This window comes from Bison bison, unplaced genomic scaffold (assembly GCF_000754665.1).
Source record: "Bison bison bison isolate TAMUID 2011002044 unplaced genomic scaffold, Bison_UMD1.0 scf7180017864203, whole genome shotgun sequence".
Lineage (NCBI taxonomy): Eukaryota > Metazoa > Chordata > Mammalia > Artiodactyla > Bovidae > Bison > Bison bison.
Genome location: NW_011494775.1, coordinates 1,010,005 through 1,032,649, shown reverse-complemented (window position 1 = coordinate 1,032,649; position 22,645 = coordinate 1,010,005). Strand labels below are relative to the sequence as shown.

General features: G+C 36.6%; 1 protein-coding gene across 8 annotated transcripts in view; it reads right to left on the bottom strand.

Annotated features, from left to right (window-relative positions):
• The window catches only part of FAM13B (family with sequence similarity 13, member B), a 77,311-nt gene that overhangs the window by 12,899 nt on the left and 41,767 nt on the right, over nt 1-22,645 (bottom strand). For 5 of the 8 annotated variants that reach the window (XM_010844458.1, XM_010844462.1, XM_010844460.1 and 2 more), the window contains 9 exons: nt 19,753-19,794; nt 18,861-19,016; nt 16,961-17,093; nt 9,152-9,216; nt 6,604-6,652; nt 6,068-6,215; nt 3,301-3,366; nt 1,676-1,886; nt 986-1,115 (listed from right to left, as the gene is read on the bottom strand). In XM_010844458.1, the coding sequence (XP_010842760.1) occupies nt 986-1,115; nt 1,676-1,886; nt 3,301-3,366; nt 6,068-6,215; nt 6,604-6,652; nt 9,152-9,216; nt 16,961-17,093; nt 18,861-19,016; nt 19,753-19,794 (1,000 nt within the window). The remainder of the gene's footprint in view (nt 1-985; nt 1,116-1,675; nt 1,887-3,300; nt 3,367-6,067; nt 6,216-6,603; nt 6,653-9,151; nt 9,217-16,960; nt 17,094-18,860; nt 19,017-19,752; nt 19,795-22,645) is intronic. The other 3 variants (XM_010844459.1, XM_010844463.1, XM_010844465.1) reach the window with 1 other exon arrangement.

The following is a 22,645-nucleotide window of genomic DNA, read 5'->3' as shown; positions in this document are numbered from 1 at the left end:
GGGGTTTTTTGTTGTTGTTATTGTTGGGGTGTTTTTTTGAGTTTTTTTTGCAGCATGCAGTGTGGCATACAGGATCTTAGTCCCCTCACCAGGAATGGAACCCTCACCTCCTTACATGGAAGTGTGGAGTCTTAACCACTGGACCGCCAGGAAGTCCCAAAGGTTATTTTAATTTCTGCTCAAATAGTATTTGACAGTGTTCACAGCAGAGAGTTCACTCAATCTTCATTTATCTTACTTTAAGTAGACAGGGCAAGATATTAAGTAAAGCTCTCTCAGAGGAGGGTCTAGCAACTGGCAGAAAGCAGATCTAACTAAACGTCTTCTGACTTCAAGTATAAGACTTTACCTACTTCACATGTTCTAACGATTAAATATCTCACCCCTTCATGCCCACCTCCCCTGGCTACCTGTGGTTTTTGAGGGAGCAGAAATAGCATTAATATAATTTGTCAATGTAAAGTATTTGCCTTAAAATTCAACAAGCTCTTTTCCAACAGAAATACAAAAATTCAGTGGTACAATGGCAAGAATACTAGTCCGGAATCAGAAGGCGGCGGCTGCTGCTGCTGCTGCTGCTGCTGCTGCTGCTGCTGCTGCTGCTAAGTCGCTTTAGTCTCTGTGCAACCCCATAGACGGCAGCCCACCAGGCTCCGCCGTCCCTGGGATTCTCCAGGCAAGAATACTGGAGTGGGTTGCCATTTCCTTCTCCAATGCAGGAAAGTGAAAAGTGAAAGTGACGTCGCTCAGTCATGTCCAACTCCTCGAGACCCCATGGACTGCAGCCCACCAGGCTCCTCCATCCATGGGATTTTCCAGGCAAGAGTACTGGAGTGGGGTGACAAGGAACTATATAATCTCAGATCTATATAAGCGCTATTTTTCTGGACGTCTTAGATTAGTTCTCTCTCCCAAGTAAGAGATGGGAGAATGTCCTCTAAGTTCCAACAGATCTACTTTACAATGGGCAATGTTACAAACTCACCTTGCCATTTCTTTCCCTTTCAAATTGTTCCTCAAATTGTCTGATTTTTTTCTGAAGTTTCTTGACTAATTGATATGGTGTTCTGTCCTCTCTTTTTTCATCTTTTGAACTAAAGGATGATCTTCGAATCCTGAATTAAAACAAGAGGTGAACACTGTAGTTAAATTTTCAAGTTATCAACACCATCTCTCCTATTACCCTGATAAAACATCACACTATTATAAAGAAGTAAATTTTTTAAGTGCAATTAAACCCCTAACACTGAAGGACAAATGGTAGAAAGAAACTTGAACTACGCTAGAGACCACAAAAAGCTAACACAGTAGCAATGAAAACAATCTGGAATTATTCAAAAGGCGCTTGGGCAAATGCAGATAAAACACAAAGACACCAAGCAGCTTAGAGCTCTTTTGGTGTCCAAACTGCAAAGGAAACGTTTTAACTTTCAGGATCAATTTCAGTCATGAATGAATAAATAAATACATCACGGAAAGATGTCTATTAGAGAGCAAACCTTAATAGACGCTCAAAGAACTCAATTTGGGGGCACTCAAAATAATAAACCACAAAAGCATGCTTCATGAAATTGGGAAGAAAGCTTTCAACTATAGGCCTAGAGGATTAAAATCTCTCAAAGGACCTGGGTATGTGATAGGATTCACTGCCCATAAAAACATAAACATCACTTACCTAGCAAAAGAAAGTGCTTTAGATGAGGAATCCAACATTTCTGGATCATGTAGGAAACGCTGGCTTTGCCCAAAATCTAAACTCCGATGTGATAACACTGGAGGACAGTCTTCTTCCAGGGGGTGATGATTCATTCTTCCAGCTTGTGGAGACAGCTGAGCTTCTCCAGACTCAGAGTCTTCCTGCCAAGACTTAAAAGCAGGAAATGGCTCTGGAAAACAAACATAAAGAATAGTACCATGGGTCTCTTGGTTCTGTATGAAAAAAAGTCACACAGTATCAGCTATATGTTCTTTAAACCATATCATTCTGTAGTGGTTCATATAATATAATATTTATGGGCTCCTAGGATCTTCATACAGCCTACTATTGTTTAAAGTTGTCTGAGCTTCACTTTTTACTTCAGTCCTAATTTCACATAAGGAGTTACACTTTAAATTTCTGAACCCAGTCACAAAGCAAGAAGGGACACTGTCAAGCTCTTCAAAATTATACTAAATGCTATTTTTCCAGTAGGGAAAAGTCTTCATTTAGAAACAGTAAACATTTAACAGTCCTTAATTGGGAATTTAACTGAGCCAAATGCTGCCAGATGAATAAATTGTCCCTCACTGTCAAGTGACTATGTTAAGAAGTGGAAGCTATTCCCCATGCTATTCAGAATACTCAGCAAATGGCTCTTGGACTCCAACAAAAGAATTGTTAGATTTATAAACAAGCAGCTAATTCACCTGACAATACCAGGACTCTAACATTAAACAGAGGTGGTTATTTTCTGCTACAGGATTTCTGTGTATAATACATATTTTAATAATTAAACCCAAAAGTATTAACAACACAAAATTTAACAGCAGTACTCCTTCTTAAGTACATTTATTTTATTGGAGTTATCCTATAAGTTCTCATATGAAGCCATATTGAGGTATCTGATGTCTCTGCACAAATAAGGCTTGATTACATACAGAACACATACAGATAAACACACAACCCACAAATATACTCCAAATACATAATTATCTTCAAGTATCCCCCTTGATTTGGGGAGGGGATAGGGACTTTTCCATCTACACATTAACTTAATATATGACTATAGTGTAAATTTTGATGCTATGGCTTTTAATAGCAAAAATGAGTTAAATATTTTAGGATGCAAAAATTGGCTTGACAGTGTCAAAAAGCAAGAATGACTTTTTTTTTTTTGCACAATACCTATGAACTGCTACTAATTTAGTTTAACTTTATGCATTAGCAATTTAAAGCATTACATTTTTTCAGGATAATAAGAACATAACCAACTTCGTTTTTTAAAGCCCAGATCTATCTGATAACTAAAAATTGGGTACATAGCGTGCAATCCCGTAATAAACCCAGCAATAAAGTGATTTTCAAAGCAACCCTTGTACCTGCTTCCCAGAAAATAAGTAACTGGTAATAAACATTTTATGAGAAATCTCCTGTTTTAAGAAAAAGAGGGAACTAACAAAAAACAGTATTTTCTGGGTATCATTTTTAACCCAGAACAGTTTTCCTAATATTTGGGGACAGCAGGAGAAGGGCTAATAAAAAGGCAAACAAAGTGAACCATAAAAAGGCAAAAAAGCTAAACTATGGTGAACCATACTTACCCTCCCCATCTCTCTGCAGATGCATTGTTTTGAAATCAATGAGGGGAAAAGTGATAGGGCATGACGCTAATAAAATGGAAAAAATGGCAAAAAATACTAAAGTGAACACACAGCACAGTCAGAACAAACCATACACATAACTAACACAAAGCCAAAGATACCAAAAACATTTCCCTAAAACCTGTTAGGCATTCTGCTCAAAAACTTTATTCAAAGAAATTACTACTAACCAAACTTTAAAAACAAACACAAACATACATTTCCATTTCAGCAAGCAAGGCAAAAAAATTAAAATAGTGCTGTTCTATTAAAACTCAAACATAAAACTGAAGAAATGGAAACTTAATCAGGTACTGTGGAAGCTTTTCAGTATAAACAATTTGACAGAAAAATATTTCCCTTAGTTTGCTCTGCAAAAAGATTCTACTGTTATACAAGAGCCAGCAGGTAAGAATCTGAAGATGTCCACTTACATTAAAAACCAAGACCTTTGGATGGCTACAAATGCATACTGGTGGCAGACATGTGCTACCCATTCACTAACTGCATTTTGCTGACTACCCTTGGAACAATACAAAAACCCAAGACCCATATACTTAGGAAGAATGAGATGGTCCTCCATTTGAAGTCACCCTACTTCTCTGTTAAGAGTCATTTCAAATGGGGTACATCTCTTTTTCCAAGGTATGCAGATCTAAAGTAATTTGGTTTCTTGAGGAAGACTATTATTTTAGAATATCCTAAACTCCCAGTTATGGAAAATCAGTCTCTGTATTGTGGGCACAAGTGGAAGGAGCAACATGGTCTGCTAACAGCCACTCTCCCAAGCACATGCAGAGTTCATGGCTGAGAAGTTCACTCAGGTGTCGACTGCTGTTGGCTCTCTGCAAGTCACTGACCCGTATTCCTGGAAAAGCCAGGAGGAGGTCTATGTGGACTTGTCACAGCTGTTGAGCCAGGGCAGCTCAGACACTGAAAATCAGGGATCAGGAGTACATAGTGACCTTCCCTTCCCTACCACAACAATTTGTAAAGAGTCAGTGGATTCCAACAAGGCAACAAAAGAGAGCCTAGCATCAGGCTCTCTTTAGGGAAGCCCTCAGAAAGCTGAAGCTGGACAGAGAATGTCCTATCTCCTCAGACAATGGAAAACAAATGGTCTTCTATGCTTAAAACTTAAGATCAGGACCCTCAGGCCAAGGACTATAAAGGGCTATTTATCTGCATCCTCCAAAAAGCAACAGCATTAAATACTCTGTCAGAAGCCCAGCTTCATCTTTCAGAGACTCCTTTCCTAACTTTCAGCTCAAAGGATGCTCTGATGACCACCACTCCTTCTCAGTAACTACGCCAGGATGAGTAACTTAAAGGGACATTTGATCTTCATTGCCACCAGAATGCTAATATATCCCTAACCCTGGGGGAGCATCTTCATAAATCCCAAACATCCTGAATAACCCAGAACAAAGTAAATGGAAGATAACTTCCTGATTTAGTCTAAGTTATGACACATAATACACCGCTGGGCATGCCAAACATCTAGACCAAAAAGGGAGGAGGAGTAGGGATTGAAAGACAGCAGTAAAGATTGGCAGAATGACTTGGCTGGGGCTTTTAAAATATTGGCTATACCTTAAAAATAAATAAAAATGCTCCAACTGTGATCAGGTGTGCAGACTTGAGGTGGCAAAAGGAGCACATGATATTGGCATTGCAATTCCTCATATGTCATTGGCTAACTTGCCAAAGGTGAGATTACGAAGGGATCTTCATTCAAGTGAACAAATATGTAACTTTAAGATTTCTGAGTGGTCTCCTTATCTCTTTACACAGGACAGGATATGATCCAGAAGCCCCCCTGGATCCAAATATGCTTCTTATTTCTACTTCTCAACTGCAACATTTTACTTCAAAGTTTACAAATACACAGCAAAGTTTTTAGAGAATTTTACAAAGGACATCCATATACCAATCCCCTAGATTCTACTACTAACATTTCACTATACTTGCTTCATAACATTTCCATCCCATTAACCATCTTGTTTTCTTCATGGATTTCAAAGTAAACAGTAGATATTCATATACTCCTCCATAAACCCTTCTGCATGCTGATCATTCACTGAAGTTTGGTATTTATTCATAGTTTTTGCTCCTTTTGATTAAAAAAAAAAACTTACATACAATGAAATGAAGGTCTTAAATACACATCTGTGAGTTTTAACTCATGTGGTTTTGCCTTTTAAGTTAAAATTAAAATTACTCTCCTTTGTAAAACTTGTTAGGACCCTGCTCCCATACCTTCAAAACCTAACAGAGATACAGGGACATAGTACAATATTTGCTTACAAATACCTCTGAAGATAATTTCTTTTTAAATGTATTTCTGATGATTATAAAGAAAAGGTAGCTGTATTCTAGGCTCTCTATTTAAAGTGGTGAGATCCCTAAACCCTAGCATACTGGACTTTCAAAAACTGGGAGATAGCACCTGATTTGGTTTAACAATTAACAACAGCCTACCCTTGATTTTATTTTCTTTATATTTTAACATCCATCCTCAGAGCTAATGGATAAGAATTAATTCAAATGAGATAACTGCCCCATAATTTCATTAGCGCATTTGAGTAAAAATAGTCACTCACTCTTACATGAATCAAATAAAAACGAATAAGGTTGCTCAGAAAAGGGCAGTAATCTCATTACTGCCTTGGGTAATTTCAGTTACAAATAACATTATCAGGAAAATAATGTGTGTGGGTAAAATTACCTTCCCATTTATCACCATCAGAAACATTCTTCAGATCTAAATGTGGAATTTGGACACATGCTGCTTCCCCTTGAACACCAACACTTTGACTTCCTGGCACTTCTGATTCAGTGTTGGCATTCAAATCACATATCTTGCTACTAGAATCCTGTATTTTAAAATAAAGAATACATTTCACAAACAAGAAGCTTTCCATGCCCTATTTAAAAACAACCAGCTTATGTTTTTGCGTGGTCCTCATGAGTTTACCGTGCCTACATAGGCAACTGTCCCAGTCCCACCATTCAAGACAAAGTTTGGATCCCAAACTGAGGAAACTGTTCTTGCAATCAAAAGTGGCAAATTAGAAAACAAAAGCAAAAACAAACCAAAAGTGGCAAATCAAGTTGCTGCTTGATTGTAAAACAACTGGTAAGAGTATTTGCATTTAAATCTCCTTTAAACCTATTAAACACAAGAGTCAAAGGCCAGATACCATAACTGGTAGGTTAAACCTAGTCAAACTTCAAAGAACCATAAAGAAAAGTAATTCTTACCAGAATCAAGTGTGACAATTTATCACTGTCAAATGACAAATATTCTTTCCTAAAAATCAAGTAAAGTTATTAGTCTTTTAAGAATAAATTGGTTACTATCAGTGCATATTTCTTATCTAGATTCCTCTCTTCCTCATACAGTTAGCATTTACAGTGTGAGAAAAGAAAATGACACCTGCACATATGCCCATTCTTTGGAGCCCTATATCTGAAAAACACACACTACTGAAAATATCCAGAGAATCAGTTCATGTTCAGAAAAATTAAGTACATTCACCACTCCCTTACACATCTACTCCCCAAAATGAAAAACACTTTAAAAGGAAAAATATAATTCACAATAAATAAAAAACAAAAGAAATGAATATATAATGGAAAAGATTCTATAAAATAAGTAATAGTTTTAACCAATTTACTTCATTTTTCCATATTCTGGGACATCTTTTTCCATTTAAAGATTTTTTTTTAAAGTATAGCTATGTCCTAAATTTTAAATCTGATGGTATTCTATTACAATCAAAACAAAGTTACTACTTCTAAACCTCTCCTTCTTCAAAACATAATGGTAACAACATAAAAAGGAAATTTTATAAAATTTCAATTCATTTATTTCCCTATAAAAACTAATCCCTATGTAGAACAAGTGTTAAAGCAAGCTGTCACAAATCATCTGTACCTACTTGACCTCAACAGAATATCTAGTATCACAGTAAGTTATCAATATGATGACTGTAGGAATGTTCTCCTCCCCAAAGACACTGTGATAATGCAATCTACAGTGATACTCATAGGTGCTGCTCCTCCCCTGCCGTAAAAGTGTGCACTCTGAAGACAGGTCTTGATCTAAATGTGGCAAGTCAGCTCCTCATATATATATAATTACCTTGTCTGCTAAACATGAAAAACAAACTAAATTCCCTGGCAAGCAAAGGCTCTCTTTTGCTTAGAGTGGGAACAAATGAGGGAATGAGTTAAATTCTAGCCTAACAGATTAAAAGACGTAATCATCTAAATTTTAGAAACATGAGGGTTAAACAAGCAAAATGTAATCTACCTAACCAAGAAAATCTTTTGGTCTAAAAAGCAGCTTGCTAATCTACACGTAAGTTGAAGAGGAAAGAGCTTTCTCGATAAAGCTTGAGTCCTCACTAGTTGGATCCTTATTGTTCTATCAAATCCAGATGTCATCATTTTGGGGATGCCTGTTAATGCTGTTAATCTTTTATCTTCAGCCCATAGCTCCAATATTCCCTGGGCTGGAAGAGAATCATTCCTGCCTCCTGAAAGGAAGCACAAGGAGCTGCTGTAAGCAGGCAATCTGTGGACCTTCAGTGTAGGGGGATGCTTCAGAGATACGGCTCCAAAGAATTTACTTGCCCTAAGAGAACAGGTTTTCTACTCACAATTAAGAGAGATAACAACATTAATCCAAGTTTACCCTTGCCAACAGGCTACCACCAAATCAGTAACGTTGTATGGGATTTCTCGGTATTAACAGTCTAATCTGCAACTTCATTACTGATGTTTTCAGAAGATCAAACCGTCATTCTTAAGAAAATTATCCACATTTTTTAGCAATGTCTTAACAAATCATAAAAAGAGTAATGATATCCAAAACTTTAAAACATTCTAGAAAGCTTCTGTTCAAAGGGACTCTATCAAGTATCTATGGTGACTAAGGATTCGCTCAGTTGTGTCCGACTCTTTGCAACCCTGTGGACTGTAGCCCACCAGGCTCCTCCATCCATGGGATTCTCCAGGCAAGAGTACTGGAGTGGGTTGCCATTTTCGTAAAAGACTTATTGCCTAGGGAATGCCCCCTTCCATTACTGCAAGCCAAGGACATAAACAAGCACTAACTGCGTCGGACTGTACTAGGACACACAGAGGAACTGGAATAGGAGTAAAAAATCCCTATATGTTTGTCCAGGCAAATATGTTACAATCTTTCAGTTAGCTGTAGACAGCTCCAAGACTTCTGAATTAACTCACTGAAGCATGTATTCAGAGTATCAATAAACTCCCGAACTGTTCTACAAATCAAGTGAAAAGTTTGAAGTGTTTCCAAGAAGGCAGTGTTCTAATTTCTGAATGTTTTCCAATTTATAACACCTGTCTTAACCTGTATCTACTCTGAATATTTATGGACATTTAGTATGCCTTATGCTGCTGCTGCTGCTCAGTAGCTCAGTCATATCTGACTCTCTGTGACGCCATGGACTGTAACCCACCAGGCTCCTCTGTCCACGGGATTTCCCAGGCAAGAATACTGGAGTGGGTTGCCATTTCCTTCTCCGGGGATCTTCCCAACCCAGGGGTCCAAACTGAGTATCCTGCTTTGGCAGGTGGATTCTTTACCACTGAGCCATCTGGGAAGCTCTAATATGCTTTATACTTATCATCAAAATAAGATGTTTGGTTTTGTTTGCTCACCTAAAATATATGTTGTAACAGAAAGCTTCATCTAAAATATTCACCCCAGAATCTGTAAAGAACTCCAATTTTCAAAATGAATAGTTAATTAGCAACAACAAGAAAAAATGCTTACCTCTCAAGACAGTCATCTTCACCATCACCATGGTCACTGCATGGCTCTAACAATATACCTACACACTGACAAAAAGAACACCACTTATTAAGGAGTTCCCATCCCCTTAAAGTTGAGAAGTTTCCAATCCAAATTAGGATATTAGATTATAAATCAGTCAAATGCCCCTCTTTTAACTACTACTTAAAATAGTCTGCAGGTGTTAATGTCCTTTTTTAGAGAGTAATTGACCTTCCTCAAAATTTGAGTTGTGTGTATGGGGGTGCATGTGTATAAAATGAGGACCCTGTTTTTCTTACTACCCTACTGGGCAAGAGCTACTGCTACTACTATCACATTCTTTTTCCTTCCTTAGAATTTTCTCCTCTAAAAATGATGGTCAGCTACTACTCTTTCTCGTCAGCAATGAACATACAAGTTGGTTAACTTACTAACAGGTAGCAGAGGAGTCACACAGTTCACCAGATCCCTTTATGACATATATTTGAAATAACAACTCTGAAACTCAAAAGCACATGAGAATGCTCCCTAATTTTCCAATGGGCTCTGAGATACCATTCCATGCCTACTCCTCCCTAAAATAAATACCTATCAAGTCTAATACAAATGTCCTGTGCATACTTCAAACTATGTAAACCTTTCAGTGTTTTTGATGATCACCTCAGAAATCAAGATTTGATCTTCCTAGATTAAGAAACTACTACTTGTGCAGTTTTGTTTAATGTGAAAGACAGTCTGTAAAAAGTTATTAAAATACTCTCTTTTTGAATGTATCTCTGTGAAGCTAACTAGCCTCATGCACTTGAAACAAAAGAATCTATAGCAACAGAGAGAATGCAGAAGCACATATGGGAATCCAGCTGACTTCTAAGTCAGACAGTAGCAAGATCGCTAAGTATGTATAACAATGCCATGCCTCAAAATAACTTCTTTTAAAAATAGCTGCTTTTTATTAAGAAAAAAAAGCAATCTTATTTATGTCACCTTGAGTGAGTTTATTATGTTAAGTGAATTAATAAATATTTTAATTGCTCAGTTTTAATTTCTAATATACTAAATACTAATAGACATACCTAGGTACACAAAAGTTTTTTGGGACCCTCAATAATTTAGAGTTCTAGAGTATAAAGAGGTCCTTGGGACCCAAAGTGTATAGAACCACTGATCTAAAAATCAGACTTCAACAACCTCCATGCTCTGGAATATACATTCTTAAATATGAGGGTTTCGGGAACCGTGAAAAACCATTATACAGATTCAATATTTAAAACGAGCCTTTTTGCTTTACTCCACCAAATTCAAGTCCCAGTTCTTTCCTTCTGATGGAAAATAAGACAGTAACAATCACTTATGTGCCTATCTTATGGTTGTTGTCAGAGAATCAAAAGAAAGAGCTTATAAGAAAAACTGTAAAGCTCTATTATAAAGCATACTATTACATGACCAACCCTAACTTAACCTATAATTCTTTTTACTATGAAATAACTGAAATAAAATATGATCACTGATATAACTAATATCCACATATCCTCCACCCAGATTTAGGCAACATAATTCTTAAATAGTGAAAAGTATTAAACAAGATCTCAATTAGGGATAATATAAAAAAATGTAGTGACAACAGCAAAAGCTGACAGCCCAGCAGTGGAAAAGACAGATGAAATTCAGAGTCGAGTGCAGAACTGTGCTCTACACAATATCTCAGGACAAAGAAAAATAAAAGTTATTAGTCATGTTAGAATACAGCCAGTCTTCATTTAACATACAGGAAATATGCAATACTTTCCTTAGAAACTAAAATATACTTCATCACTTAGAAAAATTTTACTTTCTCAGAATTCATTCCAGATAAAATATTTAATCCTTTATACACAAGAAGAAAAAAGCTCTTTTTTCTAAAATATCAGATGACAAAGCAGCCTGTGCTGTCTTCCCTCCCTTCTCCACAAACATCAGAGTCCTCATAAAGGACATCTAAGGCACGCTGGTCTCAATTCAGGAAAGCTAGAGCCCTTTGGTGAAAAAAGGTGGTGGCAATGGCACCAACAGTGGGAGCAGCAGCTACAGCACAATCATATTGCCAAGGTATTAGGGGCTGTCAGGACTTCCTGACAGGAGCTAATTAAAGACCAGTAATTTCCTTGGTCTCCATCCATTCCTTAGCCATCCACAACGATACTTCCACATGGCTTAGTTGCTCATCCTTCCATCTCCGCTGACCTAGTTTTGCTCAAGTACGGCAGCTACTTCTTTTAGATAAGCTAACTATCCCTGCTTTATTCTACACACTTCATCTGCTTATAAGAAAACTTACTAAAGCATTTTCAACCAATCTAAAAATTTGGATTACCCAGAAAAACTTAAAACTGTAGTCTCCAACTTGATTTTATAGTTCAACAGATATAAAAACACATTGGAGCAAAAATCTGCTGTGTGTTAAGCAGAAAAAAACTTTTTAATTAACAACAACTTTCCATTTAAATGAGTGCCAACTCATTATATTTTTCTGTCAGTTAGATTAAATGTGAAAGGTATGTGCTCAGTCATGTCCAATTTTTTGCAACCCCATGGACTGTAACCCGCCAGGCTCTTCTGCCCATAGAATTTCCCTGGCAAGAGTACTGGAGTGGGTTGCCATTTCCTACTCTAGGGGATCTTCCCGACTCAGAGAGCAAACCTGTGTCTCTTATGTCTCCTGCATTGACAGGCAGATTCTTTACCAATGCGCCACCTGGGAAGCCCCATCAGTTAGGTTATGAAGACTTAAAAAAAATGTTTTAATCGAGGTATAGTTTATATACAATATTATATAAGTTTCATATATATAGCACAATGATCCACAATTTTTAAAGGTTTTATAAAAATACATTAAATATTCTTCAATCTAGCCCAATTTCTTTCACTGAATTAATGTGGGCAAAACTGATGAGGTCTCCACAGCAGATGAATCATCAACAAAATGAAAAAATAACCTACAGAATGGGAGAAACTACTTGCAAAATCATGTATTTGGATAAGGAGTTAGTCTCCAAAATATAAACAGAACTCATAAAACTCAATAGCAAAAAATAAATAATACAATTTAAAAATGGGCAGAACATCTAAATAGACATTTTCCCAAAAACGAAGTACAGATGGCCAACAAGTACATGAAAAGGTGCTCAACATCACTATCAGGAAAATGCAAATCAAACCCACAGTGAGATACTACCTCACACCCATTAGAATGGCTATCACCAAAAAGACAACACAAAGTAAGTGCCAGTGAGGACGTGGATAAAAAGGAACCCTCGTGTTTTGGAGATGGAAATGTAAATTGGTACAGCCACTAAGGAAAATGGTATGGAGGCTCCTCAAAGAATCAAAAATAGAACTACCATGCTTACCAGCAATTCCATTTCCGGATGTTTATGTGAAGCAAAGAAAAATGCTGCCTCAAAAAGACAGGTGCACCTCCACGTTTACTGCAGGATTATTTACAATAGTCAAGATACAGAAACAACCTAAGTGTCCCTCAATAGATAAACAGCTGAATAATTTTCTGTGTGGGTGTGTATACATGTAACACACACACAATGCAATATTATTCTGCCATTAAAAAAAAAAAACCAGCATCCCCACTTGCAATAACATGGACGGACCTTGAAGGCATTATGACTAAGTGAAATAAGTTAGACAAAGACAAATACTATATGGTCTCACTTTTATGTGGAATTTTAAGATAAAGTCAAACATCTATATAGAAAACATATCTGGTGGTTGCCAGAGGTGAGGGTTGGTAGTGGGGAAAATGGGTGAAGGTAATCAAAAGGTACAAACTTTCTAGATAAAAAATAAATAAGATATAGAACTATAACATACATCATCATAACTACAGTTAATAATACTATATTGCATATCTGAAAGCTACTGAGAGTAGATCTTAAAAGACTCATCACAAGAAAAAAAATTTAACTGTGTGGTAACAGATACTAATAACTAGACTTGTGATCATTTCACAATATATACAGGTACTCAATGTTATGCACTTGAAACTAACGTAATATGTCAACTATACCTCAAGTTTTTTAATTTTAAAAGAGAGACTGTTTTAAAAAGAGAGACTGATTTAAAAAACAACACATTATTGAATGGTTGTTGCCTGTCAGAGGTATTGAGTATTTCTGTTTAAAAAAAGAAAGTGGAGTCTCATAACAATTCAAGTCAAACTGATAGCTATTTCTTCCTCTTGGTTGTCTGCTAGAGCTTCCCAAATACTTCTGGCCTTCACTTCTGAAAGGAGGTACTTAAATTCCAGCAATTTCTCAGGGTTCAGAAGATATAAATAGGGTTCAGAAGATATAAATAATTGCAAATTTGGCAAGGTGCCAGCCATGAAGGTCTGCTAATCCGGAAATGAACTGCTTTTATGAGAAATCTGGGCTTCCCCAGTGGCTCACCAGTAAAGAATTCGCCTATACTGTGGGAGCCACAGATGTGAGTTCAATCCCTGGGTCAGGAACATCCTCTGCACAGAGACCCACTCCAGTATTCCTGCCTGGAAAATCCCATGGACAGAGGAGCCTGGTAGGCTACAGTCCACAGGGTCGCAAAGAGTCGGACATGACTGAAGCATCTTGGCATGGCACGATATGAGAAATTTACTGATAACATCAGATATTTTGATATGAACTCAAATCAGGCTACTGATTTACTGACACTTTCCACCCTCAAACAGTACAAATTACTATAGAACTTGTTATAACTAAAAACTTAAGAGATCAATCTCATCATATCAATATAAAAATCCTTAAGATTTCCTAAGACCTGATATTTTATATCTGATAAGAGACTTACTCAAAATAATAAAGAACTTTTAAAACTCAGTAAACAACTCAATCAAAAAATGAACAAGAGACCTGAACTCAGCCAAGATATTCAGATGGCAAAATAAGCATATTTTCAGAAAAGATGCTGAACCCTATGTCATGAGGGAATTGTAAACTGTATCAACGAGATAACACTAGATACCTATTAGCATGGCCAAAATCCCAAACACTGGCAAGGATCATTCACAGTTGATGAAGGAAAGAGAAACAGCCAAATTTATGCAAATTTATGCAAGCATTTAGTTTATAATAAAACTTAAGCAAGCATTTAGCTTATAATAAAGGTATAGAATTTTTTTTTTAAATCTTGCCATGCAGCTTGTTTAAGCATGTTAAAATGCTTATAAAATGTTTATAAGATGTTTATCAGGGCTTCCCTGATGGTCTAGTGGTCCCTGGTGGTCCAGATAAAATCCCTGCTCCAGGAAGAGGCCACATGCTTCAGGGCAACTGAGCCCATGAGCCCAAGCTCTAGAGCCTGAGAGCCACAACTACTGAGCCCACACATGGAAACTACTGGAGCCTGTGCGCCCTAGAATCCATGCTCTGCAGCAAGAGAAGCCACCGCAAGGAGAAGCCTACACACCACAACTGGAGAGCAGTCCCCACTTGGTAACTAGAGAAAAGCCTGCACAGCAACAAAGACCCAGTACAGCCAAAATAAACAAATAAATGAGTCTTTAAAAAAAAAAAAAAGATGTTTTAAGATATTAAGATGTTTAATTAAGATGTTAAGATATTCAAGATTGCCAGGAGAAATATCAACAACCTCAGATATAGAGATACCACTCTAATGGCAGAATGTGGTCTCTTGATGAAAGTGAGAGGAGAGTGAAAAAGCTGGCTTAAAACTCAACATTGAAAAAGAGAAGATCACGGCATTCGGTCCCATTGCTTCATGGCAAATAGATGGAGGAAAAGTAGAAATGGTGACATTTTTTTCTTGAGCTTCAAAATCACTGTAGATGGTGACTGCAGCCACAAAATTAAAAGACACTTGCTCCTTTGAAGGAAAGGTATGACAAACCTAGACAGCGTATTAAAAAGCAGAGATACCACTTTGCCAATAAAGATCCATATAGTCAAAGCAATGATTTTTCCAGTAGTCATATATAGATGTGAGAGGCGGACAATAAAGAAGGCTGAGCGCTGAAGAATTGATACTTTTGAATTGTGGTGTTGGAAAGGACCTTGAGAGTTCTGTGGACTTCAAGGAGATCAAACCAGTCAATCCTAAAGGAAATCAACCCTGAATATTCATTGGAAGGACTGATGCTGAAGGTGAAGCTCTAATACTTCGGCCACCTGATATGAAGAGCCAACTCATTTGAAAAGACCCTGATGCTGGGAAAAGACTGAGAGCAAGAAGAGAAGAGGGCAACAGAGGATGAGATGATTGAATGGCATCACTAACTCAATGGACGTGAGTTTGAGCAAACTCAGGGAGACAGTGAAGGACAGGGAAGCCTGGCGTGCTGCAGTCCACAGGGTTGCAAAGAGTTGGACACGACTTAGCGACTGAACAACAACAAAGATATTCAACGCCGAGCAGAGCTTCTAGGTATAGGAATCTAAAGTTAAGAGAGAGATCTGGACTAGAGTATAAACTTGGGAGCCTTTAGCTGAGAGATGGTATTTAAAACCATTAGACTAAATGAGATTACCACTGGAGTAATGAAAATTAGTGACTTGAGAAAACTGGGCCCTGGGCCATATTAAATTTCAGAACACAAAAAGCAATCAGCAAAGGGATACAACAGCCAGTCAAGGAGGGAAAAAAACAACAGAGGAGTGAGATATCCTGAAAGCTAAGTGAAGAAAGTGTATCTGTGGAGCAAAGAGACAAGAACAGAATCAATAACCATGAACAGATGAAAAAAGATTAATATGCCAGTGAAAGAAAGTAAGAATATTAGTTACATACGAGTCCAATAAAACTAAGTCCAGGAGCAGCTTAAATTCTGTGAAATGTTTTCCAGTTCATAAAATAGGTTTGTACTTTTACTTCTTTGTATCTTTATAACAAACCTCTAGAGTGGGTATTACCTCCCACTTATATAAAGAAAAACAAAAACCAAAAATTCAGAAAAGTTAGGTAACTAGTCAAAGTTATACTGCTATTAAGAGGGAAAGCCTAAACACAAATCTTTGATTCGTTACAATATGTATGTTAGCATATGATTTAGAATGAAAACATGCTGAAGAAAATTTCCTCATCCATTAAGTATCTTATTTTAAAAAGTGTTAACAAAACTTTGAAACATGTCTTAGAAAAATGCTTTGTACACTCACTGAAATTATTTTTTAAATGTTATTACTAAAAAATGTTGACAGTGAAAATAATTTACTTCTTAAATGATGTTCATGGGCTTTCCATAATTATGAAAAGAGTCCATGTTCTTCAGAAAATATCTGGGACATACATGGCTTTACAAAATTCAACCATAAAACCAACAATCACCTCAGCTGACACTGTAATTTGTTTCCTTCCAGAAAAGTATTTAAAAATAAGGTATTCTGCATCTACTTCTCTATTCAATGATGGTTCCTTATCTCCACTGAAACAATGTATGTTCTTGGGACTTGGAATCAAGACAAACACATGTATCAGCAAAGAAAGTGAACTAAGGCTTCTGGTACCAAAGGAACACATAAAGCAATCAGAATTGTAATCTAGTACATACATGGGTTTCCACCACCTGGGCTGCGGTCTGTTAGGATCCTGGCCTGTGAGGATCAGCCCACAGCAGAGGTGAGAGGCAGGCAGGCAAGCGAGCAATACTTCATCTGCCACTGCTCTCATTACCACCAGAACCAGCACCCCCCACCAAATCCATGGAAAAACTGTCTTCCATGAAACTAGTCCCTAGTGCCAAGAAGGTGGGGGACTGTTGATATAGTACACTTAACACAGAGATTTTTAAGTCTCTACATTTCTTACCTGGTTATTTTCTTCATCCTCAAATACAAAATCTTGCTGCATAACTTCATTGTCTAAATTAGTGCTAGCCACAGGTTCTGAACAGTCTCTGTTATGTTCACTGGCATTAATAATACCATCAGCAATATCAACCCTAGTAATGAAGATTAAAAAGTCAGATCAAGCCACATGCTGAATATGTAATGCCTTTAAAATAAATAAATAAAAGTAACAATCTGAAACTTTTTCTCATAGTAGAAAACATATTTTTTTCATAAAGATCCAGTTTATTTAGCATGTCAAGTTAGATTATAAAGGATTCAAAGTTTATTTCTGTCCTTCCGTGGGATGTTGTAAGGACCTTAATTTATTATCCACTTTGAATATTTTCACAGCAAATGAATGGCTTTAAAAATAATTTATGTGTCAAAACAGTGATCTCCCTTACAAATGCACATGCTAAATCATAGTAACGACCTGTTTGCAGATTAAAACCCAAGTCTAGCACTGGGCAACAGTGTTTAACACCTTTTCAAGTACAACAGGAATAGCTTCCTACTGCAGATTTTTTCATCTTACATAATTTAGAATATGTAAAACACTGCAGGTTGTTTATAAAGACGATACCCCAACCAGACAATATGAGAATTCTACCATGAGAATATGAGTTATTTCTATAATAATATCTAAGCATAGACATAGGTTTTCAGGATCTCTAGCTAAGCCAAAAGGGCAAACTCCAAGAAATCTGCTTATATTATATCCTTTGAAACATTTTTCTCTTTCTACCATTTGGATACTGCTTCTTTCCTTCATATTCAACTCAAATACTTCCTACAGATCCACCTGTATAGTTCAAATAATGCCTTCAAAGCACACAAATCAGGGCCATCACATCACTGCACAGGCTGGCGGTGATGCCATCCATGCAGATTCTATGGCCACACCTGCAGTTGTACAATCCGGTATTCCATAAACATAGTCCCAGCATTGGTATTTACAGCTATTAATTTCTCAGTTTCATTCCACATGTGATAGCTAGTCTGGTGTATTTGACATATTTGGCCTTCAAAAATCTAATTCTTAACACAAAAACAAAATTCTACCTAGTCATCTATTTTTTTTTTTTTTTTTTTGGCCTTCCTATGAATTCTCCAAATTTGGGTACGTCTTTCTTAAGATCATGATCTATGCTGCTCTATAGATTTGTCCCCAAAACAAAAACTGACCAATGCAAACTATAAAAATCATCTGTAGACTCAGAAGAAAGCACCTCTAGGGCTGAGGTAACAGGAAAGGATATGAAGCTTTCGTCACTTAAAGATAAAAAGTCAGATGAAGAGTGGAGTAACATCACACACCACACAGTACATGGGGTACTTTTAACTTTCACAAATCCAATTATTAACAGCTAACCTAAAACAACAGAGGGTAGGGAAGGCAAAGCCTGGAGACAGGAAAACAAGTTAAATAGCAAAGGATGATTCCATTCACCAATTCATTCAATGACCATGTGCACTAGGAGTGATGTCAATCTGCTGTCCCAGTACCTATCTATCTGGAAAACTACATGCCATGGTGTGACCATCTGGAAAACAGAATATAGGTCTACTCTTTTTAAAGTTATTTTTCACATAACATAGATCCTAAAGGTAATTATATAAGCCCACTACTTCATCTGGTGTTCACAGACTTTGTTGGACTCAATGTCTACTATCTTAACAGAAGACTTATGAGATTTGTAATGTGAAGAAGTATATACAATTTATAAGCAAGTATATACAAAGTCACTTTTCACACTGACTTTCAGAAATGGTCAAGTAAGATCAGACACTATCATTAAAGAAAAAACTGTTTTTTAAAAGGTGAAACAATTTTATAATTCAATAAAAAGTAGTCAAATGTTTTAAAAGTTTCTTACTGGTTATTAGATCCTTCCCCATCACAATTAACACTTCCTGCTTCATTATTACACACGAGACTTTGCTGCTGTAAGTTCTTAAGATCATGATCTATGCTGCTCTGCAGATCAAAAAGGTGCTGTTCCACAGCTGCTCTAATTGTTCTTTCTAAAATGCTATAAAACAGAACACATTTTAGTGAGAAGCAGTCACCCTAACTAAGTTATTTGGTCACATAAACACAAACTTTAAAATGTACAACCAGTTTAAAAAAATATACAATGGTATTCAAATGAATAGGCTAGAGTGGAAAAAGAAATACAGAAAAGGAATACATGATAATTGCTTAAATTTTAAAATGAAATTTGCCCAAACAGACATTACACAAATCAATCATGTCAATACTACTACTGACGCAGGAATGATCACTTGTCCCAGTAATTCATTCCTCCCTACAACATAACAAAGCCATTTAAAAAGACTTCTCAGGGAATTCCCCAGTGGTCCCGTGGTTAGGACTCTGCATTTCCACTGCAGGGGGCACAGGTTCAATCCCTGGTTGGAGAACTAAGATTCCACATGCCATGCACCATAGCCAGTATTAATAAAGCAGCCATTTGGGGGGGGAGTGGGTGGGGCACGGAACCTTTACTAGAAAAAAAAGCTCTATTGGCATTGTTCAGATTAAAAAAAAAATCATCTGAAAAAAAGTTCATCTTTGTGTATCAGTGCAATACATTCCTTCTTCATTTGTTCTGACTAAAGTACATAAAATACTAACCAGTTTCACTACCTTATGTACAATCTCTCCTCTAAAGTAAGTATTTACAATAAATACATGCTTTTAATTTCTACAGCTTATTAATATTTTTAAAAGCTTTTTAAGCTGTCTTCTATAAGTATACTACTTACTCTGCAGAGGCTGGTAAGATGCTGATGGGTGATGTATGGGCACTGTAATCAAAGAAAAAAATTAGCTGTAAAATTTTCAATACTAAATGACTACAAAATGTGGTAAAAACTCCACATTTACACTACCTTGATACACCCAGGAGAGTGTGCACTAAGTTTTACTTTTCTAATTTTCCAAAGAAACTCTCACAGAAGACCCTTAAAATACTTATTGTCTGTGTGTGTTGGTTCATTTGTGTTGGGGGGGGGGGGGGCATGCATTACTTCACCTGGTGCTTACCTGGAAAAACACTGACCTATTCTAAGCCTGAAGGAAAAAAAAAACTGACTTCTGGGCCAAACAAAAGTATTCACCTAGGACAGTATGGAGGCCTCAATGCTGGCCTGTGCTCCGTGCCAAAAGTAATAGTACACACTACTACTCAGAGGATATTCTCAAGCTACAAAATGAAAAGGCAAATTAGAAACAAAAATTCAGGCCACATCATTCACTGTGCTGGTAACATTTTCCTTAGCAAATTTTACACCACAGTATCTACTGATACCTATAAAAACATAGATAATAGACTCATTTTTACCACAGCTATCAAACATACAACTTAAAACCCACAATGAGATATATATATACTACTAAAATACTGAAAATTAAAGTGTAGGTAAGGATGTGAAGCAAATAGAACATTCACATAATGCTAATGGGAATGTAAAATGTTTCAACCACCCTGGAAGCCAGTTGGGCAGCCTTCTTATAAAACCTACTATGTACACAATAACCCAAAACCTATGGACTCAGTAAAAGCAGTGCTAAGGGGAAGGTTCATAGCAATACAGGCATACCTCAAGAAACAAGACAAAAGTCAAATAAATAACCTAACTCTACACCTACAGCAACTAGAAAGGGAAGAAATGAAGAACCCCACAGTTAGTAGAAGGAAAGAAATCATAAAAATTAGGGCAGGAATAAATGAAAAAGAAACAAAGGAGACCATAGCAAAAATCAACAAAGCTAAAAGCTGGTTGATAAATAAAATAAACAAAACATTAGCCAGACTCATCAAGAAAAAAAGGGAGAAGAATCAAATCAACAATATTAGAAATGAAAATGGAGAAATCACAACAGACAACACAGAAATACACAGGATCATAAGAGACTACTATCAGCAACTATATGCCAATAAAATGGACAACCTGGACGAAATGGACAAATTCTTAGAAAAGTATAACTTTCCAAAACTGAACCAGGAATAAATAGAAAATCTTAACAGACCCATCACAAGCACAGAAATTGAAACTGTAATCAGGAATCTTCCAGCAAACAAAAGCCCGGGACCAGACAGCTTCACAGCTGAATTCTACCAAAAATTTAAAGAAGAGCTAGCATCTATCCTACTCAAACTCTTCCAGAAAATTGCAGAGGAAGGTAAACTTCCAAACTCATTCTATGAGGCCACCTTCACCCTAATACCAACACCAGACAAAGATGCCACAAAAAAATAAAACTACAAGCCAATATCACTGATGAACATAGATGCAAAAAATCCTTAACAAAATTCTAGCAAACAGAATCCAACAACATATTAAAAAGATCATACATCATGACCAAGTGGGCTTTACACCAGGGATGCAAGAATTCTTTAATATCCGCAAACTGATCAACGTGATGCACCACATTAACAAATTGAAAGATAAAAACTGTATCATTACCTCAATAGATGCAGAGAAAGCCTTTGACAAAATTCAACATCCATTTATGATAAAAAACCTCCAGAAAGCAGGAATAGAAGGAATATATTTCAACATAATAAAAGCCATATATGATAAACCCACAGAAAACACTATCCTCAAAGGCGAAAAACTGAAAGCATTTCCCCTAAAGTCAAGAACAAGACAAGGGTGCCCACTCTCACGGCTACTATTCAACATAGTTCTGGAAGTTTTAGCCACAGAAATCATAGAAGAAAAAGAAATAAAAGGAATCCAGATTGGAAAAGAAGAAGAAGTATAAAACTCACTGTTTACAGATGACATGATCCTCTACATAGAAAATCCTAAGACTCCACCAGAAAATTACTAGAGCTAGTCAATGAACATAGTAAAGTTGCAGGACATAAAATTAACACACAGAAATCCCTTGCATTCCTATGCACTAACAATGAGAAAACAGAAACAGAAACTAAGGAAACAATTCCATTCACCATTGCAATGAAAAGAATAAAATACTTAGGAATAAACCTACCTAAACAAAAGACCTATATATAGAAAACTATAAAACACTGATGAAAGAAATCAAAAAGGACACAAATAGATGGAGAAATATACCATGTTCATGGATCAGAAGAATCAATATAGTGAAAATGAGTATACTACCCAGAGCAATCTATAGATTCAATGCAATCCCTGTCAAGCTACCAATGGTATTTTTCACAGAACTAGAACAAATAATTTCACAATTTGTATGGAAATACAAAAAAACCTCGAATAGCCAAAGCAATCTTGAGAAAGAAGAATGGAACTGGAGGAATCAACCTGCCTGACTTCAGACTATACTACAAAGCTACAGTCATCAAGACAGTATGGTACTGGCACAAAGACAGAAATATAGATCAATGGAACAAAATACAAAGCCCAGAGATAAACCCAAACACCTGTGGACACCTTATCTTTGACAAAAGAGGCAAGAATATACAATGGAGAAAAGAGAATCTCTTTAACAAGTGGTGCTGGGAAAACTGGTCAACCACTTGTGAAAGAATGAAACTAGAATACTTTCTAACACCATACACAAAAATAAACTCAAAATGGATTAAAGATCTAAACCTAAGACCAGAAACTATAAAACTCCTAGAGGAAAACATAAGCAAAACACTCTCTGACATAAATCACAGCAGGATCT